This window comes from Fringilla coelebs (assembly GCF_963513975.1).
Source record: "Fringilla coelebs genome assembly, chromosome: 10".
NCBI lineage: Eukaryota > Metazoa > Chordata > Aves > Passeriformes > Fringillidae > Fringilla > Fringilla coelebs.
The window spans coordinates 13,267,031-13,291,717 of record NC_140036.1 but is presented as its reverse complement, the minus strand read 5'-3'; the positions used below and the strand labels follow the sequence as shown (position 1 = coordinate 13,291,717).

At 45.9% G+C, this 24,687-nt stretch overlaps 2 protein-coding genes across 6 annotated transcripts; both read right to left on the bottom strand.

Annotated features, from left to right (window-relative positions):
• Window positions 1-3,652: 3,652 nt before the first annotated feature.
• PPP1R2 (protein phosphatase 1 regulatory inhibitor subunit 2) lies at window positions 3,653-15,174 on the bottom strand. Of its 5 annotated transcripts, XM_084212595.1 has the most exons (7): window positions 14,983-15,174; window positions 10,362-10,469; window positions 9,864-9,941; window positions 9,455-9,558; window positions 8,121-8,300; window positions 5,167-5,217; window positions 3,653-3,870 (listed from the first exon to the last, which is right to left on the bottom strand). In XM_084212595.1, exons 1-6 carry the CDS (start codon window positions 15,126-15,128, stop codon window positions 5,213-5,215), a joined length of 621 nt encoding a protein of 206 aa, XP_084068721.1. In that variant the 5' UTR covers window positions 15,129-15,174; the 3' UTR covers window positions 3,653-3,870; window positions 5,167-5,212. The 5 variants fall into 5 exon arrangements, with proteins under 5 accessions (XP_084068721.1, XP_084068720.1, XP_084068719.1 ...); XM_084212594.1 differs by lacking the exon at window positions 5,167-5,217; XM_084212593.1 differs by lacking the exons at window positions 3,653-3,870; window positions 5,167-5,217 and adding an exon at window positions 6,703-6,905.
• Window positions 15,175-17,905: 2,731 nt separating this feature from the next.
• Window positions 17,906-21,686, bottom strand: APOD (apolipoprotein D; the record flags this gene model as incomplete). Its single annotated transcript, XM_084212684.1, has 4 exons — window positions 17,906-18,141; window positions 19,319-19,407; window positions 21,184-21,305; window positions 21,564-21,686. 4 exons carry the CDS (start codon window positions 21,684-21,686, stop codon window positions 17,906-17,908), a joined length of 570 nt encoding a protein of 189 aa, XP_084068810.1.
• Window positions 21,687-24,687: the final 3,001 nt, after the last annotated feature.

Sequence of the window (24,687 nt, the reverse complement as noted above, 5' to 3'; positions counted from 1 at the left end):
AGCAGCATGTTAATATTTGTATCAATGGGGCTGCATTTATGTTGTGAAATCCACTTTTCAACTGAAGTATGCAATTGAAATGAGGCCATCTCTGCTGTTAGTCATTTTCCATTACTCCATGCTAGTGAATGATGATTCAGTGTTGACCATGAAGAGACAGATCAGTTGTGCTTAAATACAACACACACACACAAAAAAAAAAAAAAAAACACCTTGAAAAATGCAACGTTTTCTGTGTTACTATATCAAGTTCATTACTTAGGTTACCAGATCTACCCTCTGGTCTAGGCAAGCCAGCAAATCTGAACTGTAGGAACAAACCAATTTACATCAGTTACAATAAATAAGAGTCATGAGGAAATTACAACATTGGTTAAAGAATTTATCTATGAACACACCTGCAAATTTTAGCTGCCAGTTTCTTCTGAAGAGCTCCAAGAAGCCAAACATTAGATTAGTATTAGTGTCATAAGGTAGTAATGAAAACAATGGTTTTATTTATGTTGTGACACTTAACACTGGTTTCAAACAAAATAATTACATTAGTGAGGTGGCATCATAATACCACAAAAAAGCATGTTACAGAAACAAAGAGTTCTAGTAAGATGTACAAGTTTCACATGAGACAGTGGGCTATGGAAAAAGTATCTGCAGTTTCCATGAATTGTACAAGTTGGTGAGAAAGAAACTATAGACAGAAAACATAAAATCTATACACATGAGTTAAGGCTCTTATTTGTAAGTGATCTTCCTAATGGAAGCATATTGAAAATGCTTTCTCTAAACAGGATACAGCTTGAGGACTTAAACCTGTGCAAGAAGATTCACAATTATGGTGCTGTGGAGCTCACTGTCCACATAAGTAAGTGCTGTGTTTGTTTCCTCTTTACAGCACTCTGTACTGTACACATGAACATTTACCATGTGCACCTAAAGATTAAGATGTGCAAGCAAGCTAAGTCCTCATCAAATGCAAAAAGAGAAAACACATTTCTTCTCTTGTCCCCATTCAGCAAGGAACTCTGATATTTCTCAAGCAGAGGGAAATCAGACATCCTTTTGTAAAAAAAGCTATATGGAGTTTCTGGAGCTACAGCAAAGTAAAACTTGCCCAATTTAGCTTTCAAAATGCATCAAGGTGTAAGCACAGAAAACCAAGTAAACCAGCCTTTCAGTTAGAAGCAGTGTCAGGGACATGGGGTTGCACTTCTGTTGAGGAAGACAAAGAAGCACCGTGAACAGAATTTTTGCGAGCACTGAGGAAAATGCAGAGAACAAAGCCTTTAAAAAACCCCAGACTAAATCAAGATTCAAAATAGCATCAGACTTGGAATTTAGGTGCTTAGTGGCACAGAAAAAGGGAGATCACCCGAGCAGCTCAAAATCACCTGAGTGATGAAGGGACCTACTCTACATTATGTGGTTCATTTAAAACCATCGTCATGCATTTGTGTACCTCCCTCAAAGCTACATACTAATTTTATTTAGGATTTTGGAAGCCATTACAGGAAAGGTCTTTAATGGAAGTTAGCAAAGTTTGTTTGTTAAACAAAATGCTTTCTAGACCTTGTAAGGTACAAAGAAGCCCTGGTCAGCACCAAATGGCCTTGGACACAAGAAAGCGGGGGCTTAGGGAGGGCAGGACATTAGCTTGGGTAAGAGCTGCTGCTGGAGTCCACCTTAATTGCAGGCCTGAAGTACCTGTGGGTACTTAGCACAAAGTGCAAGTGATATGTGCCACAGCTCACAGAGCACACTGCTGTTACCTGCACACACTGCTCACCATGTCCATGCTCAGTCTGACAGCAACACGGCTTTGCTGAGCACTGCCATGCTCTCAGCAGGCTTTCAGTGCCCAGCTGGGGCAGGCCAGGCCAGCAGCTGCTCAGTCTGAAATACAGCTCAGTGCACACAGGCCAACACTCTGAACACTGCAAGCCGGTTTAATAAAAGGTACAAACCTAAAGTTTTGAAATCCTATTCTTAGGAGCCAAATTGAAAGCTACAGTAAGTGACTTGATGAGTCAGAAGTATCTAAATGCTTACCCTCTGCCCACTTACTCTATGCAAGTGACCACATTTGATACAAGAAGAAATAGCACTCTGCATGTTGAAAAACTAGCATCACCACACTGGCCAGAATCAAGAGTTCAACTCTTTCTTGTGAAAAGCCCCTATTAATCTCAATTCAGGACATTGAAAGATTAACTAATCCAAAACTGACTACCTTGTTACCTTCTAAGGAGAGGAGATTGTTGGGAAAGGCACACTACAAAACACAGCACAACTCACAGGTATCTTTGGCAGTGAATCCAGTCTAATGAATCATTTCTGTAAAAATCTTTCAAAGGACAGCATCCTATTGCCTTATTCAGTCTCAATTTCTCTGGGACTCCAGGAAAGCTCACACTTGAGAATGCATGTAACTGTAAAATAACTTTCATTCCTTTATTCAAACTTCACATATACAGTGGAGAAAAAGACATTTTAAAATAGATCCATATAATTATATGGATTTTTGCAACATATCAAATTCAGATCAAAATTAAGATATACACTGTATTTCATAACCAAGCTAAAGCTTAAGTGTGTACTTTTGTGTAATAAAACCCAGGAACTACTCTCAATACTGGAACATTCACCGGTCAAATTCCACCCAGTGGGAAGTTTTTACAGCAATTAGGAGGCGCAGAATCCCTCTTTACAGCTGTACAACCACACTGTAAACAAGTATTTGAATTAGGCAGTTTCCCTTCTAGCTTCCAAAAAGCCTTCATTTTACAAAAGCAGTTGCTGTAAGTTGCAGTGGACACAGGAAGATTTAGACCAGTGGTTTTCAGTATGGAAGTTGCCAACCCCAAAAGAGTAGATCAACAGCAGTTATCTTTATTAAAGAACAGCCAGAGCCTAAGCTCAGCACATCTTCAGTCCTGATGTGTATTTCCTCGTGGCTGGGTGTTTTTCCTCAGGTGCTAACAGAGCAAACACTGTTCATGCAACTGGAAAGAACCAAACGTTTGAAACAAGAGCCAGAAGAGTAACAGTGGATGTGATTTTAAGAGAAAAGCTGGAGGGAACTTGCACGTTCTCACAATAAGCCAGAGAGAGCTCCACAAAACAACCAGTCCTGATGGAAGAGGTTATGACAGTTAAATGCAAAGTTCAAGTTAGCCGTTTCCAGTGTAAAAACACTCCCTCCATTAGATGTTAGTACTGCTTTAGTCAGAAACTAACAACCGATTGCAAACACCGCTCTTAAGAAATAACACAGCTCTTGTTCTAAAGACTTGGAAAGTGCAGGCAAAAAACGTACTGAAATCTAGATTAACAGGTCAACACTTTAAAAAAAAAAAAGTTGTATGACTTGAATAATCCCTTTTTAAACTGCTTAACACATCTGATAAATAGCTTATGTGTCAATCTGATATACGCTGTACCGTTTGGCTCTTGAATCCCAAAACTTTCCATATGAGACGCCACATCTAGAACACCCTCAAATAAATAGTGTGAAACCAAAAGATAGTGAGTGTTTCAAAGCAAGAGCAACAGTACATCACGCAAGATAATCAGCGCTATACATACAGGGAATGCCATTCTGGTTGAACAAATTATGAAGCAGTATTCTCCATGAAATACTAGGCACAAGAATAAATCAATTAGACAGTGTTTTCTGCCTAATGGACAAGTCTAAAATTAACATTCTTGGCAATACAACATTGTAACTGATATGCTTTTTAACATTTAAGAGCCTTAATTGCAAAAATCATGAAGCGATGTTTATATTTGTGTCTTTGACAAGCAGTTACAGTTCTGGACAGATTTCTTCTATGCTGTGTGCTCCACTTTCCAGCTGGTCACGAGTAACATGTGCTGCATAAGAAAGATTACAAAAAATAGATAATTCTTCACACCCATTGAATATTTTCACAACACACACAAATATCCTCCTGAAACCTCCATCTTTACGTCTTCAAAGATATTGTTTGCCAACCCATCTTAGCAATGTATAAGCTTTTGGTTGGAGAGTGCAGAAGCATCTAAAACAGTTGTTTGACCCTCATGCTCTAAAGAGAGGGCCCAACACCACTGTTGAGCACACCAAGCACTGCATGCTCAGCCCCCTGGAACTGGGAGGATTTAACTCAGGTGTTTAGAACTAACACATGAGGTGCCTGAAACACCAGCAAACACAGAACTTCCCAGGTCAAATTTCGGCTCCAGATGAGGCACTTGAAATAAAAAATCCCCAAGTTTATCCATGAAGGAGTACAGTTGTGTGTTTTCAGGAAGTTGTTAACTCATGCTTTTGAGCAAAAGCACTGCAATAAATCAGAGGAAACTCCTTACTGCTGCTCAAAGAAGACCTCATCAAAATGATAATATTCTTTTAAAAAAGGCATTTAGGCTTGGGCACGAGTTAGATTTGGTAACATGCAATTTAACAAGCAAACAGCACAGTTAACCAGCAGAGCTGATTGCTGTGTGCTCCTAGCCTTCTCACTCAATTCATCTTTAGGGTGATACTTGTTCTGGCTTAGAAAACACAACATATTATGTATCTACCAAAGGCCAAAGGGCACACCCAGTCAGTGACAGCTCAGCTGCTGGGTGCCATCTGAGCAGGGTTAGCAGAGCAATGCAGCTTAATGAACCAGAGAAAGAGAACAATAGTCTTACTGCTTGTCAATTGAACTGCTATAGACAACACCCTCTGGTTGATACTTTTGTGTAGCAGAAGACAGGTACGCACTGAAATCATCATGCTTAAATTCACCTACATCAGGAATATTTCCTTCAGTGATTTCCAAGACAATTTCTTAAGGGAAAACTTTTATGGAGAGAAACAAAGGTCACTTCTGCTGGCAAAGTCTATTTATGCTATTCATGGAGTCATAAATAGCAAGTAGCCAGAGAAGGTGAAATGCTGAAGCAAGCAAATGTAGAATCATAGACTGGTTTGGGTTAGAAGGAACCTTATAGGACATCCAGCTCCAATTCCCCTGCCTTATGCAGTCTATTACAACTTATACTTTGTTTTCCACAAAAGAGCTTGGCTGTTGGAATCCATACACATGGCTATTTGAGGCAAGAAAGGAATGATCCATCCTTTTAAAACACTTGGTAGCCACAATGGAGACGGGAGCAAAATATACAAAGAGTTCTCACCATCACTGACTGGACTGGCCATCTTCATTTCAATCAGCAAGAAATCTCAGTCTGTAACCAAGAAGGGCAACTTGTATTAATGGACCTGGTGGTATCTGACAGGAGCCTCCTTACACCTGTCCTAAGTCTTTAGCCCATTCTTTGAAAGCAGAGTGTAGAGATTAGAAGTGTACTGTTAGTTTTACTCAAATACAATCCAGACAGAATTAGAGGGTAGAAAGAAACATCAGATAAGAGAAGCACAGAATCTGTAAGGGATCTTCATGGATAGAAAACTTCCAAGTGAGAAAAGATTCTCAAATTGGCTGGAAAATAACCCAGGAGCCAGTGGAACCCGAGAGTCACAACAGAACACTAAGGAATGCCTCTTATGTCACATCTTTACCTGCAGCAATCATCAGTACTACAGAAGTCATGTTACTCCATTGGAATAAAAGGACACTGCATGGCAGCTCTCACTCACATAGACTGACAGGCATAATAGCTGAGTGGCAGCCACATCATCTCATGATCTCCACAACTTCCCAAGAACTCAAGGTAAATGGAAGAATTTATAAAAATACAGCTACAATACAACATGCAGAAAACCCAGGACATTTTCATTAAATTAAAAGCAAGCATCAGTGCTTTTAGTCAGTTTAACTAAAAGAATGATGCCAAAACAAGCCATTGCAAAAATCAACTCCTGTATCACCCAGTACAAGAGTAAGGAAACCCTCTCTTTTCTGCTCTAGGCAAAAGCCCTTTAAAATACAATTTCAAGTCAAAGAGCTCTTTGAAAGTTATCCAGGTGAATAATCTTTCTATATACTGTTCTCAGGAACATGAATAGTAATAGGATTTTGATTTCCTTCTGCAAAGGAAACAGCCTAATTTTTAAATATTCAAGTGCTTAATGCAACCAAAAGCACAGCATGACCAAAAGTACAGTGACCAAAAACCCCAAGTAGCAAGTGTTAAATCCATCTATTTGAAAAACCTTCTGTAGATCCAATTAATATTTATTAATAAGGAGATTCTTCTGTGCCCTCAGAATACAGATGAGAGCAATAAATAATGTAATGTCAAAAAAGTTATTTCAGTAAAACTCTGACATTAACAGAGCTGTGCTGAACATTTCTCATCTCAATGTAGGAATTTCTTAAAATGTGGGCAGTGACAGAAGACTGGTTTATTAACATTTTGTTCATATCCCATCATCCTTTGCCCAACCCTGTCTCATAATACATCTGAGGGCATTCAATTCACCACCTGCTACAAAAGTGAGATCAGTACTTAACCTCAGAAGAACTGATCAAGGACAGGGATTAAAGGCTGTGATAGCTGATATAGAGATTAGGAGATAACAAAACATGAAGGTTTAAGCAGAATGATAGAAAAATGAAGAGCTGAGAACTACATCAGCTTAATGGAAAGCATTTCTATATGCTATGGTGTGGAGGTGAACCAGTTAGTTAAGAGGTTGCTACACTGGCAGACAGTTATATTTATGGACTCTATTAGCCATGAGCAGTCTAAAATTGATAATTACCAGTTGTGGCTCTGAAGCTGGTTATGAGGAAGGTGGAATGGACTTCAACAATAGAGATGGAAAAATGCTGCAAAGGTCTGCCTTCTTTCCACTGGCGAATGCAGCTGGGGAGCGGAGTTGCCTCTGTTTTACAGCAGAGTGCAGAGAGATGGCAGCTTCAGGCCATGCAGAAGGCTCATACGGTTGGCTGCTGCAGCCCTCCTTTCCCCTGGAGAGTGAAGTTCTAGTAAATAGCCATTATAAGGCCTATGTTCATTTACTGGATAAAGCCAGTCCAGCAATGGGTCTCAGACACATAGCAAATGACCCTTTCAGAGCAATTGTGAAGGAATTAGTCCTCCTGTAGTAAATAACAGGACGAAAAGGTGCAATCCACAGAACTTAAACACGCAACTTTGCAAATCTCCTTTTTATTGCGTGGGATTTAAATGAATTTTAGACGAGTTCCTAGTTCACATGGTTGTGAAAAGCAGATGTGAACCAAGTTAAACCCATGCAGCATCTTCCCAAGTCTGCAGACCATGCTAATATCTCATAGCTTTGCCAACCACAGATGAACAAGGCTTACAGACTTCACTGCCACCAGTCTCATGAGCAACAGATGTGTGGTTTGTTTATGCCAAAAATTTATTCCAAGTGCTGTTACATAAAGAGGTGGGGAGTGAACTGTAGTTATTCACCAGAATACCACCACAAAAGTCTAAGACTTTTCACCCCGAGAGAAGTTTAAAGATGAAAGAGAAGGTGTCAGCCTCTATATCTTTATGAGTTTCCTATGAAGAGACAGCCCTGAAACAGGTTCCAGCAACAGCTCCCACTTAAACATCCCAGACTTTCTTCTAGTAGCTGCACTAAAAGCAAAGTTAAGAGTCTTATCCCACTCACTATAGCAATGAGTATTTCTGCTCAAGGACAAGTCTGTATTGAAAACCTAACAGCAGTTTTATATTACAGTGTTTTTCCTCAGGAAGATAAATACAGTCCTCTCAACAGGGAGGAAACGTTGACAGTAATCTCCCATTGCTGGCTACAGGATGGATTGGGAGCAGAATAGGAAATGACCCACAACAAAAAGCCAGGCTCTACCATGTGGCCATTAAAGTGTTCAGTACAATACAGCTCCTCATTTAAAAAAGATGCTGGCAACTTCACTACCCAAAGTCAGCTACATTGGAAAAATGGTAAGAAGCGGAAATGTTTGTTTTCTCTTATGCCACAACAAACAAAAGCCTACATATTGTTTATCAACACCGAGTTTTTGTTCCATGCTACAAATCTACCTATCAAGACAGAGTGCAACTTATTCATGGAGTGTTACCTACATACTGTACTCCTTCTAGTCATCTCACACCTGAGTATATTCATTTCCCAACAGCTCAAAGGGCCACCAGTACAGGTGCTTTTTAACTAACCCGTTGCTCACCGTGTTCGGTAGTTTCTGTACTCATTGTTTCTACATCTGCAGCATCACGCATCTCTTCATCCTCATCATCTTCCTCTTCTTCACCATGTAGTTCTTTTGCAATGAGCTGCCTTGCCAGTTTGATGTTTCTTCCTTCATTGTAGTGCATTTTTCTCTTCATTTCAAACTGTTTCTTTTTCTCTGTGGGCAAACAAATGGAAATAGTTGTTCCTTCCCTTAAAAAATAATTAACATATCTTCTTCAAAGAGGAACTCACTGAATAAAAATTATTGTCTTCAAGCAGTGGAGTGTTCTTTTAAAATGAGTCTGACTTACAAAAAGGATAGTATTTGGAATCTCAGAAGCACTTTTATAAGAACCTGTTTGCAACTAAGAGCAAGTCTGAACCACGAGAAGTATCTGGTAGAAGTACACAGAACTCCAAAGTTTCACAAGCCTTGTTTCTAAGTAAACTCAAGGACAAATTGAGACATACTGCTGGGATAGAAGATGAACTTTTGCAGATGTGTGGCTTGACTCCTGGCGAGCCACCAAAGGTCAGTTATGAGAGATATATTTACCACATGTAGAAGAACATATTTTCCACTTTCCCCATGGCCTGAAGCCAGCTCTGCTCCATATATTAAACATCAGCATATCCAGCAGTAATGCATTACAATTCAAGTAAATTTTGTTTACTGCCAGCCCTGATGCTTTGTTCTTTTCCTTCCTTTAGTATAGCAAAGTTTCACACTCAAAGTTAAGGCCAGGAAATTTGAGAAGCACCAACTAGATAATACAAGTCTGAAAGCTTAGAAGTATTGTTGTTTCACTGTTCCCTGAAAACGCTGTAGTCCAAGTTAACATAAAACAACATCTCTGTTAAAGATGCTATTTGCTTTGGAATAACTGTAGACTTCCTATTACATCCATCTACGAGCTGCTTTGAGAACAACAGAAATATCATCAGTGCATTTGCAAGCAATTAGCAGCATTTTATTTGTAGTTGTACTCACTAATTACATCTACCTGAAATATGTTCAATTTAAGAACTATTCCTTCAGCCCCAAACCAGAACTTCTTATTTGAGGTGTCTTAGCAGGAATTCCCATAACCTAAGCTTGTATACAGGGAGGCAGCCAACAACAGCAAATTCCTGTTTATATGTAAATCTCAAACCGAACATTCTGACTAGAGACAAGCAGTGTATTTGTTCAAACACTATTTATCTCTATTTTCAAATCACAACGTTTTTCTGATAGTATGTCTTCTTTGCAAATATTTCTTACAGAAAACCTGAAACTATTTGTAGGAAAAGAGTCTAAACAAAAGAAAGAAAACAACTTATGCCTACCCCGTTCTTCAGGTGTTAATTCTTCATCCTCATCCTCCTCCTCACTGCTTTCTTCTTGCCTTGCTATAATCTTGGGTCCTCTACCTTCAGCTGCAGCTGCCAGTCTACATAAATCATGCAATACAAAATGCTGAAACAGCAAGTTTTTCACCATTTAAAACACGTGACATTTCAGAATACTCATACAAACAGCTTTGTTCATTATTTTTGCCATATTTATATGTAGTGACAACGTGCAAGAGGTTTGAATTACCAGTAGCACTATCAAACACTGAAAACCACTTAATTTGACAATAGCAAAGAAGCAGCTTCCAGAGAAACCAGCAACAGCTTTCCATAAAGAAAATCTATCCCAGGAAAGAGCAGATTATCTTCACATCTAGTCAGTTTTTATTATTACAATACTTACTTTTTACTCAACACATCTGCTCTTAAGGGCTCACATTCTGAATCACTCACTGGATCCTCATCATCTTCTCCTGTCATGCTTGGAGGATAAACAAAAAGTAGCTTCTTTCAGTAATTTGTTCAACTTGGTAGTTTGCTCAAGAAAACAGTCAAAACCTTAGAACTCTCAATTAAAAGACTCCTTTAATACTTTAAAAACTTTCCAAATCAACTTCAAATATTGATACGAAATTATATTCTAGTACTGAAAAAAAATAAAATCAATAGAAGTCAGACTTATTTATTCCATTCAAAGGCTAAAGCCTGCTAGAACAAACCTTTGTCCTTCATACTTTGTCCTTTCAGACTGTTCTCCTTATTTAGAAGCTCTGTAGATCTGAGTATGTTGCACACACCCAGCAGGCCTGCACAGTAATACTACATCACCCACAAAGTAAATTTTCAGCTAAACCCACAATTCCACCTGGCAGCACACAGACCAACACTTTAGCAAGCGTACCTGTGGTAAGGAGTACTCGGCTCATCGATTTTCATCAAGCCATAATCTTTGCCTGCAGGGTGGTACGTAGCTATGATGTTCATTTCATCCCACTTCTGGGACTTTTTACTGAAATAAGAAAAGAAAATTGAATTTTCTTATATTCTAAAAGAAGTAGCTCTGCTTTACCAGAGAAGGAATTTTTAAAACATCATCTGATCTCTCCTACATACTGAGCACAAAAAATACTGTTATGACACACAGACATGTTCAAAGTATGACGATTAAATACTGCTCCGAACACACTTTAGGCATAACAAATTATCAGTGCAATTTAATTTCCCTAACAAGTCACAATAGCTAAACAAACTCAATTATCTATAAACATATTCATATAATTCAGAGATTCCTGGTCTTGTTCAATGACTATGTTGTGAACTGTTTGATTTTACAGTAACTTGTAAAAAGAGAATTCTTCCCCCTATTACAACCCCCAAGACTTCAACAGAACCCAATACCTTTCAGTTCACCTCTGCTGAAGGAGCTGGAATGATTATTAGCAAAACTGTTACATAAACAATAGCAACCAACAAATCCCCTCCTGCAGTGAAATAAGTAGCATAGAACAAGCTGATTATTAATACTGTTTTTGTCATGCTATTTTGGAATAATAAGCCAAGTGATTCACTGCTATAATTAAGCTGATAGAGTTTCACATTTTATACAGACAGGCACCAGCGACGCTACATTATCTAGAATTTTCTTAGTCAACCAGAAAATTTTATGTATATTTGAAGAAACTAAATCTCACCCACACTGACTGTTCACTAACAAAATATATAAGCCGCAAGAAAAGCACTTGCTTTGTGGCCAGAGAAAGAGCCATACCTACCCTGATCTAAAAGCCACAAAAAATGTTTAATCAACACAAACCACCATGTTCCACATTTTCTCTAAAAAGGTTATTGAAAACTTCATATAAGGTGGTCTTTCCCTTAGATTAAGCCAATAAATTGAATTTCAGAGTACTACAAGAATTTTACTAATTAATAAATTCTTACTGTAAATTATTAGTTAAGGAAGCAACCATTACAGGACTTCATGGGTTTTGTGGGGGTTTTTGTTTGGTTTGGGGTGGCTGTTTTTTGTGGGGTGGGAGGGGGCAGTTAGCTGGAAGACTTCCACTTAACTGCTCCTGTTCAAACACAGACCGCTCCAATAACGGCTCTGAAAGATATATTCAATCTCAATAACAGAAGTGCTCTTAGGCAAAATAATATCTGTAAAACAAACTTGATAAAGCAAGAGTCCAAGCACAAACTACATTATACATTTACAGGATCACTGCATAATACAACGTGGAGGGAAAAACTAAACAGAAAAAAAATAGATGTGGGGGTTGATGCTGAATCCTACATGCCACAGACTTACACTCCAGAAATTAATACAAATTGAATGATCTTGATCCCCTCAGCACACAGTAGCACGCAGTGCCAAGGTCTCATGTTTGAGGCTTCAGGACCATTGGATCATTTTGTGCAAACACAAGGATTGCAGCATAAGCGGACAACACGTGAGTCAGATCGCGGCTCTGGCAGGGCGGGGAGTCATGAGCTTTGTGATGACAAAGCAAGAGCTCCAGTTTAGGAACGCCACTCATTCAAAACTGTCTGGTTAGGAGTCGAAAAATCCCCAGCTTACCCAGTTTAACGCAGACTAAAGTTCCTCCATGACCAACACAAGATGCTCACTGTGTTGCACAGTGAGGAATTTTACCAGCCAGAGCACTTAGACAATGGTACACAGGGTACACAGCCGCTGTAAAGAGACAGAGCTCAGCTGACAAGGAAATACAACAGATGGGAGACATTCCCTTCACATGCCTTGTGTTCACTTGCCCAGAGCGCATCAAGGTTTATAGCCTAGGCTCACAACTCCACCTAAGAATAATAATACTGGCAATCTTGGAACAATCCCTTTGGCATGCACTGTGCTGGAAATCAGACAGCCCACACTGAGCAAGTCAGTGAGTCATAAATAAAAGGTTGAACAAGTTTTTAGTGGCTTAGTTTTTCACACTTATTATTTTAAACTCAGATTCCAACATTAAAAGCCTTGGCTGTGGAACACCTCCCAAAGCACAACCTGAAGTTCACCTAGGGGGAAAAAAGTCATTAGTGGCAAAGAGACAAACATGTCATTTCACTCCTGCTTGTAAAAAGCCCTCACAAGAGAATGACTAAGTGCTCTGAAAACCCACACCTCCCCTATTTGTTTCCAATTTTGCATGCTTAGGCATGTCTGCACAGCACAACACTAATGACATGGCTTGGGACCATCACAGAAAAATGCATCCTGACACCCCTTCAAACACAGAAATAGGAAATCTAATCTTCCTTAGGAAAATGAGATTTGAAAAATCTCATAAGTGCTCATTTGTATGTTCTCACATCTTTAAAAATATACAATAACTTCATTTGTCCCCATCACACCAGGTGGTGGGGACAGGCAAGGAGTTGCAGCAGCAGTTAACAGCCAAAGAACACCTCTCACACCTCCCTTGCTCCTGCCATAGCAGACTCACCTCTTCCAACACAGCTGTTTGTGCACACACACACTTCCATAATTCCTCTGTAAAATATCATATCTACTCGCTCACAGGCTCTTATAGGGGTCTGAAGGCAAAAAATACTGTACCCCAGTGTGTATGCCGAGAACACGTCTGCCATTAAACCATGATCTCAGCTCTTAGGATGTAGTTCCAGTGGTGTCCCATTCTCTCAAGCTTCATTCTTGCATCCCATTTTCATTAAGGAAATTTTCCAAACAATGTTACCATCCCTAACAGCAGCACAAGGTCAGTAATGATGCAAGTAAATGAGAGCTCTGAACATCGTGCTTTAAAAGATGACAGCTGACTCAATGAGCTCTTTCATCTACAGATATTTTTAAAGATCTTCAGACCTGAATTTCAATATTAGAAATAAGCAGAAGAATTAAGAAAACAGAGACCTGAATTTAATAACTAATCTTCAATCTCAAAGGAAAATCACAACTGTACTACTTATCATTCTTCTAAAACCAAAATCGTTTAGCTGAAATCAGAAACAACACTGATATAGTGAGACACTGCCAACCAAAAGTAATACCTGCAGAGAAACCAGCTTTATATATCCTGTACGGATCTTTCCAGGAAATTTTCTGATGCAGCCTGCCAGGTTTGGCCAATATCTTTCAACTTGCAAGACAATTTCAGAATTAATCTGACTTTATTGGCTCATGTTGGTAAACAGGAAATAGAAGCTGGATTCTAGCCCACTGAGTGCTTCCCAAGAAATTACTGTGCGCAATAACCAATATACTATATACTCATCAGTTCATACTACTCATTTTTCAAGATGGTACAAAAGAAACTGCAGAAAATTAAACACAGGCTACCAACAGCAATCTGAAATTTATGTCTGATGTGGCGCTAAACACATCAAGCTACATATTAGAACTAATGAAAAGGAAAAGAAAAAATCACATTTGTGTAACATATTGCTACTTACACTCACCCATTTCAAAAACATCATCTCATTAATTCAGTTGAATTTTTTTCTCTGGAAAGCAGGAGCAGCTAGCACAAGCAACACTGCAACCCAAAAGCTCTTCTTTCTTACCTTGCTGACTTTGGACTACATTCATGACTTAACTAGGCAAAGATGAAAGGAGTACTACCTTAATAATAAAAAAACCGACCAGCATGACCACTTTATTTTATCATTACTTCTCTCCTTGCAATACTGAAAAAGGTGCTGAAAAAAGAAAACTGTCCAAAGCAAATTTGTAAACACTGAGTTCGGGTCTAACCTTGTTCATCATAACTTCATGGGGAATCAGAGCAACGGCAGGCAGCACATGCTGGGTGCATCAGGAAAAGTGTAGGATCCTTAACCAGCAAAGACAGGTGCTGGCCACCTGAAGACCACTTCTGGCATATCTGGACTAACTAGGCATGTTACAGTTAAACCAAGATTTTCATGTCATTCAAACCACAAGGCTGTGCACATTCTCAGGTGGGCGATTTTTACGGATGGCTCCTGCCCAACCGAGAATACATCTTGATTATGTTTCAGGGCAGGAGAGGTCCCCTCTCCAGAGACATGCTTTTGATTACAAGAAATGAGCTGCCTGTGAGAAGGCTGAGAATAAATCAAGCGCATTTCCCAAACTGTGAACTATCCTCGAAGCATCGGTAAAAACCTTTGTGAGCTGCCACACTTAGCAGGTGACATCCACTCCTCGGCAGGAGCCACGGCGACAGCTCTCGCCGGCCTCAGGCGAGCAGCGCTCCCCGCCTCCGCTCAGGTGCACACCCGGCATCCCCCTGCTCCCAGCGGAGCTCCGGGCTCGGCAGGAGCTGCCGCTGCCGGATGCCCACCGCCGAGCGGAGCCGAGCTCCGGGCCCGCCGCCGCACGGGGGGCGCGGCACGGACCCCCGCCCGGCCCGCGCAGCATCTCCCGGGCACGGGGCGCAGCAGCAGCCCCAGCTGGAGACGCCGCTCGTCTGATCCCGCTCCGCGAACCCCTCGAAGGAGCGGGACGGCCGGAGGGAGGCCCGGCGGGGACCCGCCGCCGCCCACCACCACCGGGGCCTCACCCTTGCTCGTCCTCGTCGCAGGCCTGGCTGGGCTGTCGCGCCCCCACGGCCGCTCCCGACGAAGCCTTGCTGCCGCTCTTCTTCAGGATGCCCTTGATGGGCCCCCGCCGCGTCGCCGAGGAGTCCGGTACCGACGGCTCCTCCATGGCCGCGCCGCCCGCCCGGTTCCGCCGCCGCCGCCGCCGCCACCGCCCCGGCCGGGCCCGCCCCGCGCCAGCGCCGCCGGCTCAGCCCGCGCGCCTGCGCCCCCTGGCGGGCGGCGGACCGACAGCGCCCCCTGCTGCCGTGCGCCTGCGTGACCGCGAGGGGGCGCTCTTCGCGCGCGGGGAGCACGGACACGGCAGGGACACACGGACACGGCAGGGACACGGACACAGATACACGGACACGGGGACACAGTGACACACAGACACAGAGATACACGATCACACAGACACAGGCACACAGCGACACACGGGCACATGGACACATAGACAAAGAATCACAGAATCGATCAGGTTAGAAGGGGTCACCTTGCACAGGATTGTGTCCAGATGGTTCTTGAATATGTCCAGTGACGGAAACTTCAGAGCCTCTCTGGGCAATCTGTTCTAGGGCTCCATTACCTGCACAGTAAAGAAGTTCTTGCTCATATTCAGGTGAAATTTTCTGTGCATCACTTGCTGCCTATTGCCTCTCATCCTAGTGGTTGGCACTACTGAGCAGAGCCTGGCTTCATCTTCTTGGCATCTCCCGTTCAGATCCGTACCTTCTTTGACGAGGACACATGGACACAGAGGTCTGGCATGTGCACAGGGCCAGTGTGTGCTGCCCTGGGGGCGTCTGCGCATCCACGGAGCTCTTGGGACTGTGTGGGGCTGGTGCCTGTTTGGCACTCCCACCCACACTCGAGGGTTTGCCACGTGCAGGGTGTCCCACGTGTGTGCGGGGGACAGGAGCTGGCAGTGGCAGGGCAGGCTGCAGCCGGGCTGCGCTGTCCCTGAGCTCTCTGCGCTGCCATGCGGAGATGCCCCTGGCACAACGTGTTTGCCAGAGCAGCCCAGGTTTGTCACAGCGTCTGTGGCACAATGAAGGAGCCAGCGTGGTCTCCAGAGGGCCCAGGCATGGCAGGGGTTTGTCTCTGAGTGAAACATTCCCATTTCTCAGGCACACCTGGAGATCCCAGTTCCCAGCCAGATCCAGGGCAGTGCACGCACCCTAGGGCTCGGTGCGTGCACAGCCACCGTGCCATGGGCTTGCATCACACAGAATGAGGGCTACAGCAGCACCATCCGTGTGAGAAGGAAAATAGGAACCCGACAAAGCAGTGATGAAATGATTACACCCAGAATCTGACACACTTGAGAATAACTGTGCAGTTGTTTGTATCCTGGCATGTCCATCATCTTTATAGCCTGAAATATCGGGTGGAGTGTTTAATTCTGTGTCACAGGAACTGTGGCATTAGGATTTGAAAGTTTAAAGGGATAATGACTTCAACATGGCAGCTGTTTCTGGTCCCTCCCATCCTGGCCTCCTCTGACTGGTAAAGATTAGTGACATACTGGCTTGCTGCTCAGCTCCTGTAGCTGTCCCAGGGCAAGAAAGTGCTCTGTAGCCCACCCACGCCACCAGGGTCCCACCAAAATAAGTGTAAAATGCTTCCTGCAGATTTACAGCATTCTACATCTGTGTCATTATTTCTTCATGTCAGTAAAAGCAGCAGGAGACAGGGGGTCACCGTCAGCCAAAGCCACAACACAAATTTGCTGGCAGGACTCAGACAATTGGGGGTGCCCATACATCCAACCCTGGATAGCTGGAGAGAGCTCCAGGCTCCTGGAACAAACCATTTGCCTTCAGCAGTGGTTGTCATGTTCACTGCAACCCTGCTGTGGTGGTGCTGCGGCCCCAGAGGAGGGGCAGGCCCCACACACTGAGCCCCCCAGCCTGCTGGCAAAAGCTGTGCAGCTGGGAAGGTACAAAAGGCCTGAAGCAGGTATTTTTATTTCATTTTTAATGAGTTGCATGAATGCTATTCAAGCAGAGTTGTCGTGCCTGCTGAACACCTGCCAGGGCAGATGCAGCCCCAGAGGGCACTCGGCACGTGCAACAGCAGGGGCAGGATGTCAGGCAGAGCCTGCTGTCTCCTGGTGTTCAGGGAAAAGCCTCTGGAAGACAGAACAAGGGAGCAGCCCCATCTCTTTGTGTCTGCTTACAAGTACAGTCAGAGCTGGCCCCTTGGGAGGGCAGGACCAGTTTCATTAGAGGCAGGAGAAGGACACATATAGACATTGGGGATGGAGTGATGCTGAATCTCCAGACATTTTTAGATTCAAAATACAAAGGGCAAGATCTGATTTCTGGCAAGGAGGTCAGCTGACTTAGCAGCAATGTATGCCCACTGCCCCGCACTGGGAAACTTTCAAGACCCCCAGCCTCAGTTCCCAGGCTGCAGGACTGACCTACCACATCTGGATGTTGCTGCTGCTAAGGCAGTGCCCACAGTGTAGCTCAGACACTGCAGATTCCTGGCAGACCCAGAAGCATCAAGACAAAATTTGGAAACAAACATGGGGCTGTGTGATGAACGATTTTTCCCCAGGACTAATACTTGCACATCACAACTCACACCCTTTCCCTTCCACGTACTGGAGGACTCACAGCAGCAGCAGTTTCAGGTCTGCACTTCAGGGTTTCTTTCTTTCACCCATTGGCACTGACTCAGTCAGTCATGCTGCAGCAGTCAGAGCAAGACAAAAAGAGGGGGAAGAGCAATACAGGGAATGGCAGCAAGGAGTACCTCTGGGCTGGCAAACTACTGTTAGCAAAGAGGAAACTACTGTTATTAAATTTCTCAGGTACACAGAGAAATTCTAATGGGTAATAAAGCAAGCAACAAAGTTTATCTCTGGTCTGGTGCTGTGTCACTGCGTGCCAGGAGTTACATCTCAGCAGGGCAGTTGGCTTGGTCAGTGGGCATCATTTTATCGGTGTCGATCTTGTAGGACTGGAGAACGCTCTTCAGGTTCTCCACGGTTTCTGGGTGCATGTCAGGAGCTCTTGACAGAATCCAGGCGTAGTCCATGTGGAAGAGCCAGAGGATGTTAGTGCAGGAGTAAACCAGGGAGTAATTTTCATAGTCAGTGGAGATGACCCAGTAAGGGGCAGCAGGCATGACTAGGAGAGAGGAGGGCACCGTGATTGCCGTGCGTAACCAGCTCTGGACAGCTCTGCTGCACCCCAGCCACAGCTCCTGGGATTGTTCCCACTTTGGCTGCTGCACACTTGTGGTCAGTACAGGCAGCTATGATTTATAAAAGCTTACCAGGACTCCTTGTTCTGTCCAGAAGAACTTGGGAAAGACACAAAGCCCTGACTGTGAAGGTCTTTGTGGAAAGTTAACGCTATGACCTGAACAGCTCTCCTGGGCGGACGAAAGCCAGCCCAGCCTCACCAGTGTGGGGATGCTGGCTGCCAGGAAGGAGCTGTGGTGCTGGGAGCTGACACTGGTGAGAGGAGGAGCATGAACTACCACCCACTGCCATGTGGAGCCCAGCCTTGGGGAGCCAGCTGAGCCCAGAGCTGCTCTCTGGGGCTCACACCCAGTGAAGGTGGCTGGGGCTGCTCATGCTGCAGGTGAAATGGCTGCGGTGGTGCTGTAGCAGCAGATAATTCAGTCTGGCTGTGCTCATGGAACAGTCACTGTACTGCCTTTGCAACTACCCTCCTCCACCCATTTCTCCAAATAACCCCCCTGCAAAGGAGAGCTATGAGACTGCCAAAGAAAAGGTGTCAGGGAGCAGAATAAAATGTCACCCAAGGGGACTCTGCAGCTCACTTTCCAGCATTGCTGCAGACAGAGGAAGTGCTGTGCAATGTGGCACAGCACCTCAGCAGGCCCCTGGGGAGTGTTAAGAGTGACAAGGAAAGGAACAAGCTAACAAAACCATATTATTAATGGTTGTTAAAAGCCACTTGTACGTAGAGGCAGCGTGGGCAAGTAGCTGTACCATAGTGTGCAGAGAAATTAGCTTATTCTTGGCTCTTGCAGCACTGTGGGGCCTCCCCCACCTCCCCACCTCCCTGTTCCCATCTGTGAAATGACCTGGAGGGACGGCAAGGCTGCTGATCTCTCTTGCTTTGAGACCAGCTGGTGAAGAGTTCTCCACCACTGAGGGGGCTGCTGCTGTAAATGGCATATCAGTGCCACCAAACCACTGCCTGCTGGTCACAAGGTCTATTTTAGCCCTTTGCTGCTGTGCTGAAGCCACATGGGGAGCTGCACCCCCCTGGTGCCACGGCACAATGGCCAGAGCACAGCCCTGCCCCGGGAGCCCTCCCAGCACACACTTACACCAGTTAAAGCGGACGCCCAGCTTGGCCGGCTGCTTGACATCCATGTGCATGAGTTCTCCTTCAGCTTCATGGATTTTGCCATTGGCACTAAGGGGAGAATGACAAAGGGGAGAAATAAAGTCAGGAAAGTGGGAGATCTTTCTTTTTTTCACTTCCACTAAATCATCCCTCCTGACACAACTACCTGTCAAGAGGTGGCTGAAATAGGTACTGGTAAACCCCAGCATCCCTGAGGATTTTTTCAGCAGCACTCAGGGCACAGCAGGTCCTGGGCCAGGTGCAGCTGGCCTCTCAGGTTAAACCCCCCCAGCATCCCAGGCTGCCTCTCTCCAAGTATCCCTGCCGGCTGGATGTCCTTTGGTTCCAGGGTGACAATGACAGAGGGGAAGGAGAGCAAGACCGCTCTGCACTGGGTGGGAGGAACCCAGCATGGGAAGATGGGAGGATCCCATCCATGATCTTAGATGTGCCAGGCAGCAGCTTAGCTCCTGGTAGTTGTGGAAGGCATGTGTTCACTTCTGTTTAATCACCTGTGCTTTTTCCAGGTCACTGCACATTCCTCTGCACGCAAATTACCTGTGCCTGTGTGGTGAGCCAGGGTTTCTCTGGCTGCTCGTTCAGAGCACTGCCCTGCTGGCAGCAAGCCCTAAGACTTGAGCTGCCCATCTCATAACAGCATTTTTGCACAGATACCTCAAGACCTGGATGCTGCCTGTCAGGCAGGAAAGTTTCATGCTTCCCTGTAAAACAGGAACAGCCAAGGAGGCAGAAGTGAATTCTGCCAGCAGCAGAGGTAAAGGGGGTGATGCTGGAGCCATGCACACCCAAAATATCCCTAATATTTCAGGGTCCTGAGCTGCTGCAGTAGTGACAGCAATGACTGGATGAATCTCACACAGATTAATGCAGGCACAAATGAATGTCCAGCTGTTTGCCAGGCACAGCCCGAGCAGTGGAGCTGCTGAGACAGTGCTGGGCACTCTGTGAACAGCAGGCATGCTGCTCTGCCCCGGACACAAGGGATGTGTTCCTGTGCTGCTGTTATTGTGAGCCAGAACAAAGCCCCCATGCCATGCCAGGAGCACGGGGGACAGTGCTGCGCTCGCTGCTCGCTCCCTCTCATCCATTCAGCCCCTCACAGCAGCAGCCCACAACAGCATAGGCTGGTGATGGAAACAGATTAATTTGTCTGCATCTGTCTGTGTAAAAATCCAGGAGGACTCAGGAAAATTGCAAACTCTCCTAATTCCCTAATAAAGGGAAAAGTATTCACTTCACCACTGATTTAAACTGACAATGATTTCCGAGCCCCTTGCACAGCAGTTACTACCTGTGCAAGGTAAATTCTCCAGAAACAGGCTGACAAATATTTAAGTAAAAATTACTCATGTGCTTCACCTTCCCTGCCCCTTTTCCTTGTGTCTCTTTACTCTGGAGCAGAGAGGAGCACAAGGCACAGGCACTACTGAGCATGCAGGGGCACAAGGGGATAGCTGCCATCCCATAACCAGCCCCATGACCCCCTCCAGAACAGGATCCAGCTTCTCAGCCATCTCTGGGCCTGACAAGCCAGCCAGGGGGGAGATCCAGGCTATTTTATGCTGAGATCACTATGTAAATTTGATCTATTTTCCTATCACTCACCTCGGACAATGAGACAGAGACCTGATGATCCTCAGGTCACTGGCAGGAACCAGAGACCCATATCTCTCAGAAGTGCTACTGCAACCGCAGGCTGCCTCCCCCAGCACCCTCAGCCCCAGCCACAGGCAATTTAGAGAAAAATGAACCCCAAGGACAGCAAGAGAGGTGACAGCAGTGCCACCGCCACAGTGAGGATATGGCCCAAACACAAACACTTACAGCATCTCCTTGTTGATCACCTTGAACTTCCCGTTCTCCTTCAATGAGTAATTTGCCTGGATGCAGCTTCCTTTCTCAAAAGTTGAGGGCAGCTTCTCTATCTCGTACCATTTCCCCAAATACTGACAGAAGAAAGTTTAAAGAGATGTTTTTAACATGAGTGAGCTGAAGCAGAACAACCTGTTTTTGTCAGCACAGTTTTTGCCCCTCGGTGGTTGGGACTGAGGGGGACCAGAGCTGCAGACCCACACTGGCAGCTGTGGCACAAGGTGTGACCGGAGCTGCCACCACCCCCTGCACCCAGGCAGTTTGCTGTCAGTCCCATGCCCACTTAGCTTAGCCAGCTGCACCCTATGAGATTTTTAGAAAACTTTTCACACCTTGTTGATATCGAATTCTTCTTGAACTGATGGATCTGGGCATGGTCCCACATGAAACATCTGGCCTTTCCCAACGCTGAAGAGGCTGAGCAGGACCGAGAGCCGCACCGCCGTGCCCAGCATGGCTGCACTGGGATGCAGGTGGGAAATGCACCTGGGCAGAAGGAAAACAGCTGAGCTGGGGCCTCCCTGGAGCAGAGCTCTGTGTGAAATGCAGCACGAGGGATAGGACATGCAGCAGGGCACCTCAGGGGCACAGCAAGGAGGAAGGAATCATTAGAAGAGCACCAAATAGCCTTAAGCCCTACCTGTGCTCAGGCTGTGCCCAGCAGCTCCATGAAAAGCCTGGCAATGCCTGGTGAAAGCACTTGTACTCATCACCCACATCTGACACCTAGCAAGGTGCAGGGGTGATAAATGTCCAAGGACCCACAGGAGTGTCATTGTTTGTCCAAAGCTGAGGCAAGGGGAAATGCAGGATGTTTCCTTTAAAATGGTGGAGCACAAGGAACATATTCCATATTCTGGAGGGGAGAGCTGGGGCCCTGGGACATGGATGTGAGCACTGTACACCTGTAGTGTACACCTGCATGGCAGGAGGGACATCCCCAGGTAAGCCAGGGCTGCCTGACACTGCAACAGGGTGGGACAGCTGCCTCTGGAGGGGTCTTTGTATGCCGGCATATATACAGCACTGCAAGGTGGGGAAGTTGGTACAGATTCAAATCAGCACCAAATACAAAATGAACAGACCCCCAAAAGCGTGAGGTGAGGAGGGAAAGGACAGGTTTTCCTGCAGAGCAGAAGCAGGAGCTGTGCTGCTCACACCCAAACAGTTGCTGGAGCCAGGATGCTGCCACATGCTTTGGGCTCTGCTTGGGGCAGGTTGGCACGCACAGACCCTGCAGCACTGGGCTGCTCTGCTTGCCTGGCTGGAAACTCCTCCACAGCAGCAGAGTAACATTTTCCCCAAGTTCAGAAGAAAAGCCCAGCTGCAGGCACAGGGCCTGCTGCAGACAGACAGTTCCCAGTTTGAATCTCCCAATTCAGACATACCTTGGTGGACAAGGCGCAGTGATGCTCCGCAGAGGACCAGGGTGGCAAGGAACAGCTCTGTGGTGAGCTCTCTGCTTCCCTTTATAAGTGTGCTGGGATCATCATTATTCAGCTCTGGCACAAGCCACTCCCTGGTCCTCGACGTGTTTAGGTTTTTTGGCAGGCCAGTCAGCTGCCTTGGATCTGCAGCTGGTACGAAGCTGGAGATGGGCTGCAACTTGGCTGCTCACCCAGGCAAACAAAGGCACCCCACGTGTCTGGGTATCGCCTGCAGCTGCAGAGCTCTCTGCCTTGCAGCCACTCGCTAAAGCCTCAGGCCTGGGTGCAAATGGCAGGGGAAGGAGAGAAATGCCACAGCCTTTGAGAGGGGCTGGGGACAGCAGCAGCTCCCATCCTGCGCCCTCTGGTCCAGCAGCGGCCATGGCCATGCTCCAAGGGGGGACATGCAGCCTCCTCTGCCTCCTACTTGAGCCCTGGAGATCCTCCAGGCCACCGCAATGTCCTTGTCCCCATCACAGTCACTTGCTGCGAGTACATGAGGAGCATGAAGCACCAGGACGCATCACAGGTTTGTCTGAGGAGCTGTAAGACCTTTCAGCAGTTTTCTTCTAGACTTTTAAATCTTATTACAAGGAAAGATGCTGGTGCAATTAATTCCCTGCTGACCTGGCACTTTTTCCAACAGGTGCCCAGCAAATGCCTTTGACAGCAGAGCAGCCATCTGTGAAGGCAGCCGGTCCCAAGAGTTATGCAAGAAGAGCTGAGTAATTGACAGGAAGCTCTCTGTGTTTAATTACATTTTTATCTAATCTCTGTTGAGGCTTTCTCTCTCCAGATGTGTTTTTACATGCTACCCTGCATGCCTTACTCACACATGCACACACACGAGCTCCTGACTGCACAAATGCCACTCCAGGAGCCACAGACAGCTCAGTCCTGTCCCCTTCTGGGGCTGTGCAGCCAAGGTGTGCCCTGAAACAGCACAGCCAAGGTGTGTCCTAGGACCTCAACAACCATCCAGCACAGAGCCAGCAGCACCAGCTGGGGGTGAATGGGCCAGGGGGGCACATGGTCCATGGTCTGCCGCAGCGTCTGGCGCATGGCAGAGGAGCATGCAGGGCTGCCCGTGTCAAAGTCAGAGATGTCCTGCAGACTTTCTGCAAGCCCCACATTCAGCTGCACTTCTTGCAATACAAACAGAAGTCAAGAAATCCCTGGACAGATCCTGACCTGAATGGTACAGGTGCTGTCATGCTGCAGTGCACTGGTGAGATTCCCCACGCACTGCGCACTGCAAGCAGTTTTTCTCCTGAACTCAGCTGCCCACATCCTGCAGAGCAATCAGAGGAGAAAGTCCTGCAAAAGGGCCAGCTTGGGCACAGTGGAACATTTGCATGTGGAGGTGTGTCTGTGTGCTTATCCACACCTGCACACGGGGCATTCTCCTATGGATGGAGCAAGGACTCCTTGGCTGTGGGGGCAGCAATGTGCTGCAGGGTGGAATGGCTCTGAGGAAGCCTTTCACACGGCTGCAGCAGGAGGGGCTCCTGCTTGCCCTGGCCTACAGGTGCTGTCCAGCACACAAGGGCTGCCCTGTAGTGCCAGCCCTGCCAGGGACAAAACTGGGCTGGACACTGCCGTTCTGGCTCCTGGAATTCTGCAGCCAAAGTCACACCAGAGCATCGAGGTGCTCACCCAGCCATGCTCCATGGAACTCCTGCTGCAGGAGTGTGCAGGAGTGGGCCATGGCCAGGATGCTGAGAAGTCAGGAGCCAGCAGGAGCTGGCACTCCTTGAGCCCCACTGAGAGTGGAGATGACAGGTGGGGTGGGCTTGGCTACAGCCATCACCCCTCCTGCAGCCACACCAACAACACTGGAAGAAAACCCATCTTGGCAGGAAATCCCACGTGCAGCCAAAGGCAGCACCCTCAGGAGTGCAGGAGCTGCAGTGGCGCCCTATTTCTCCACTGGCCACTGCCAGCCAAGGAACACCCCGTGGGTGCCAAGGCCCTGCACAGCTTGAAGCACAGATGGTGAGAGCTGACAGCCAGGCTCGCTGCCGCTGCT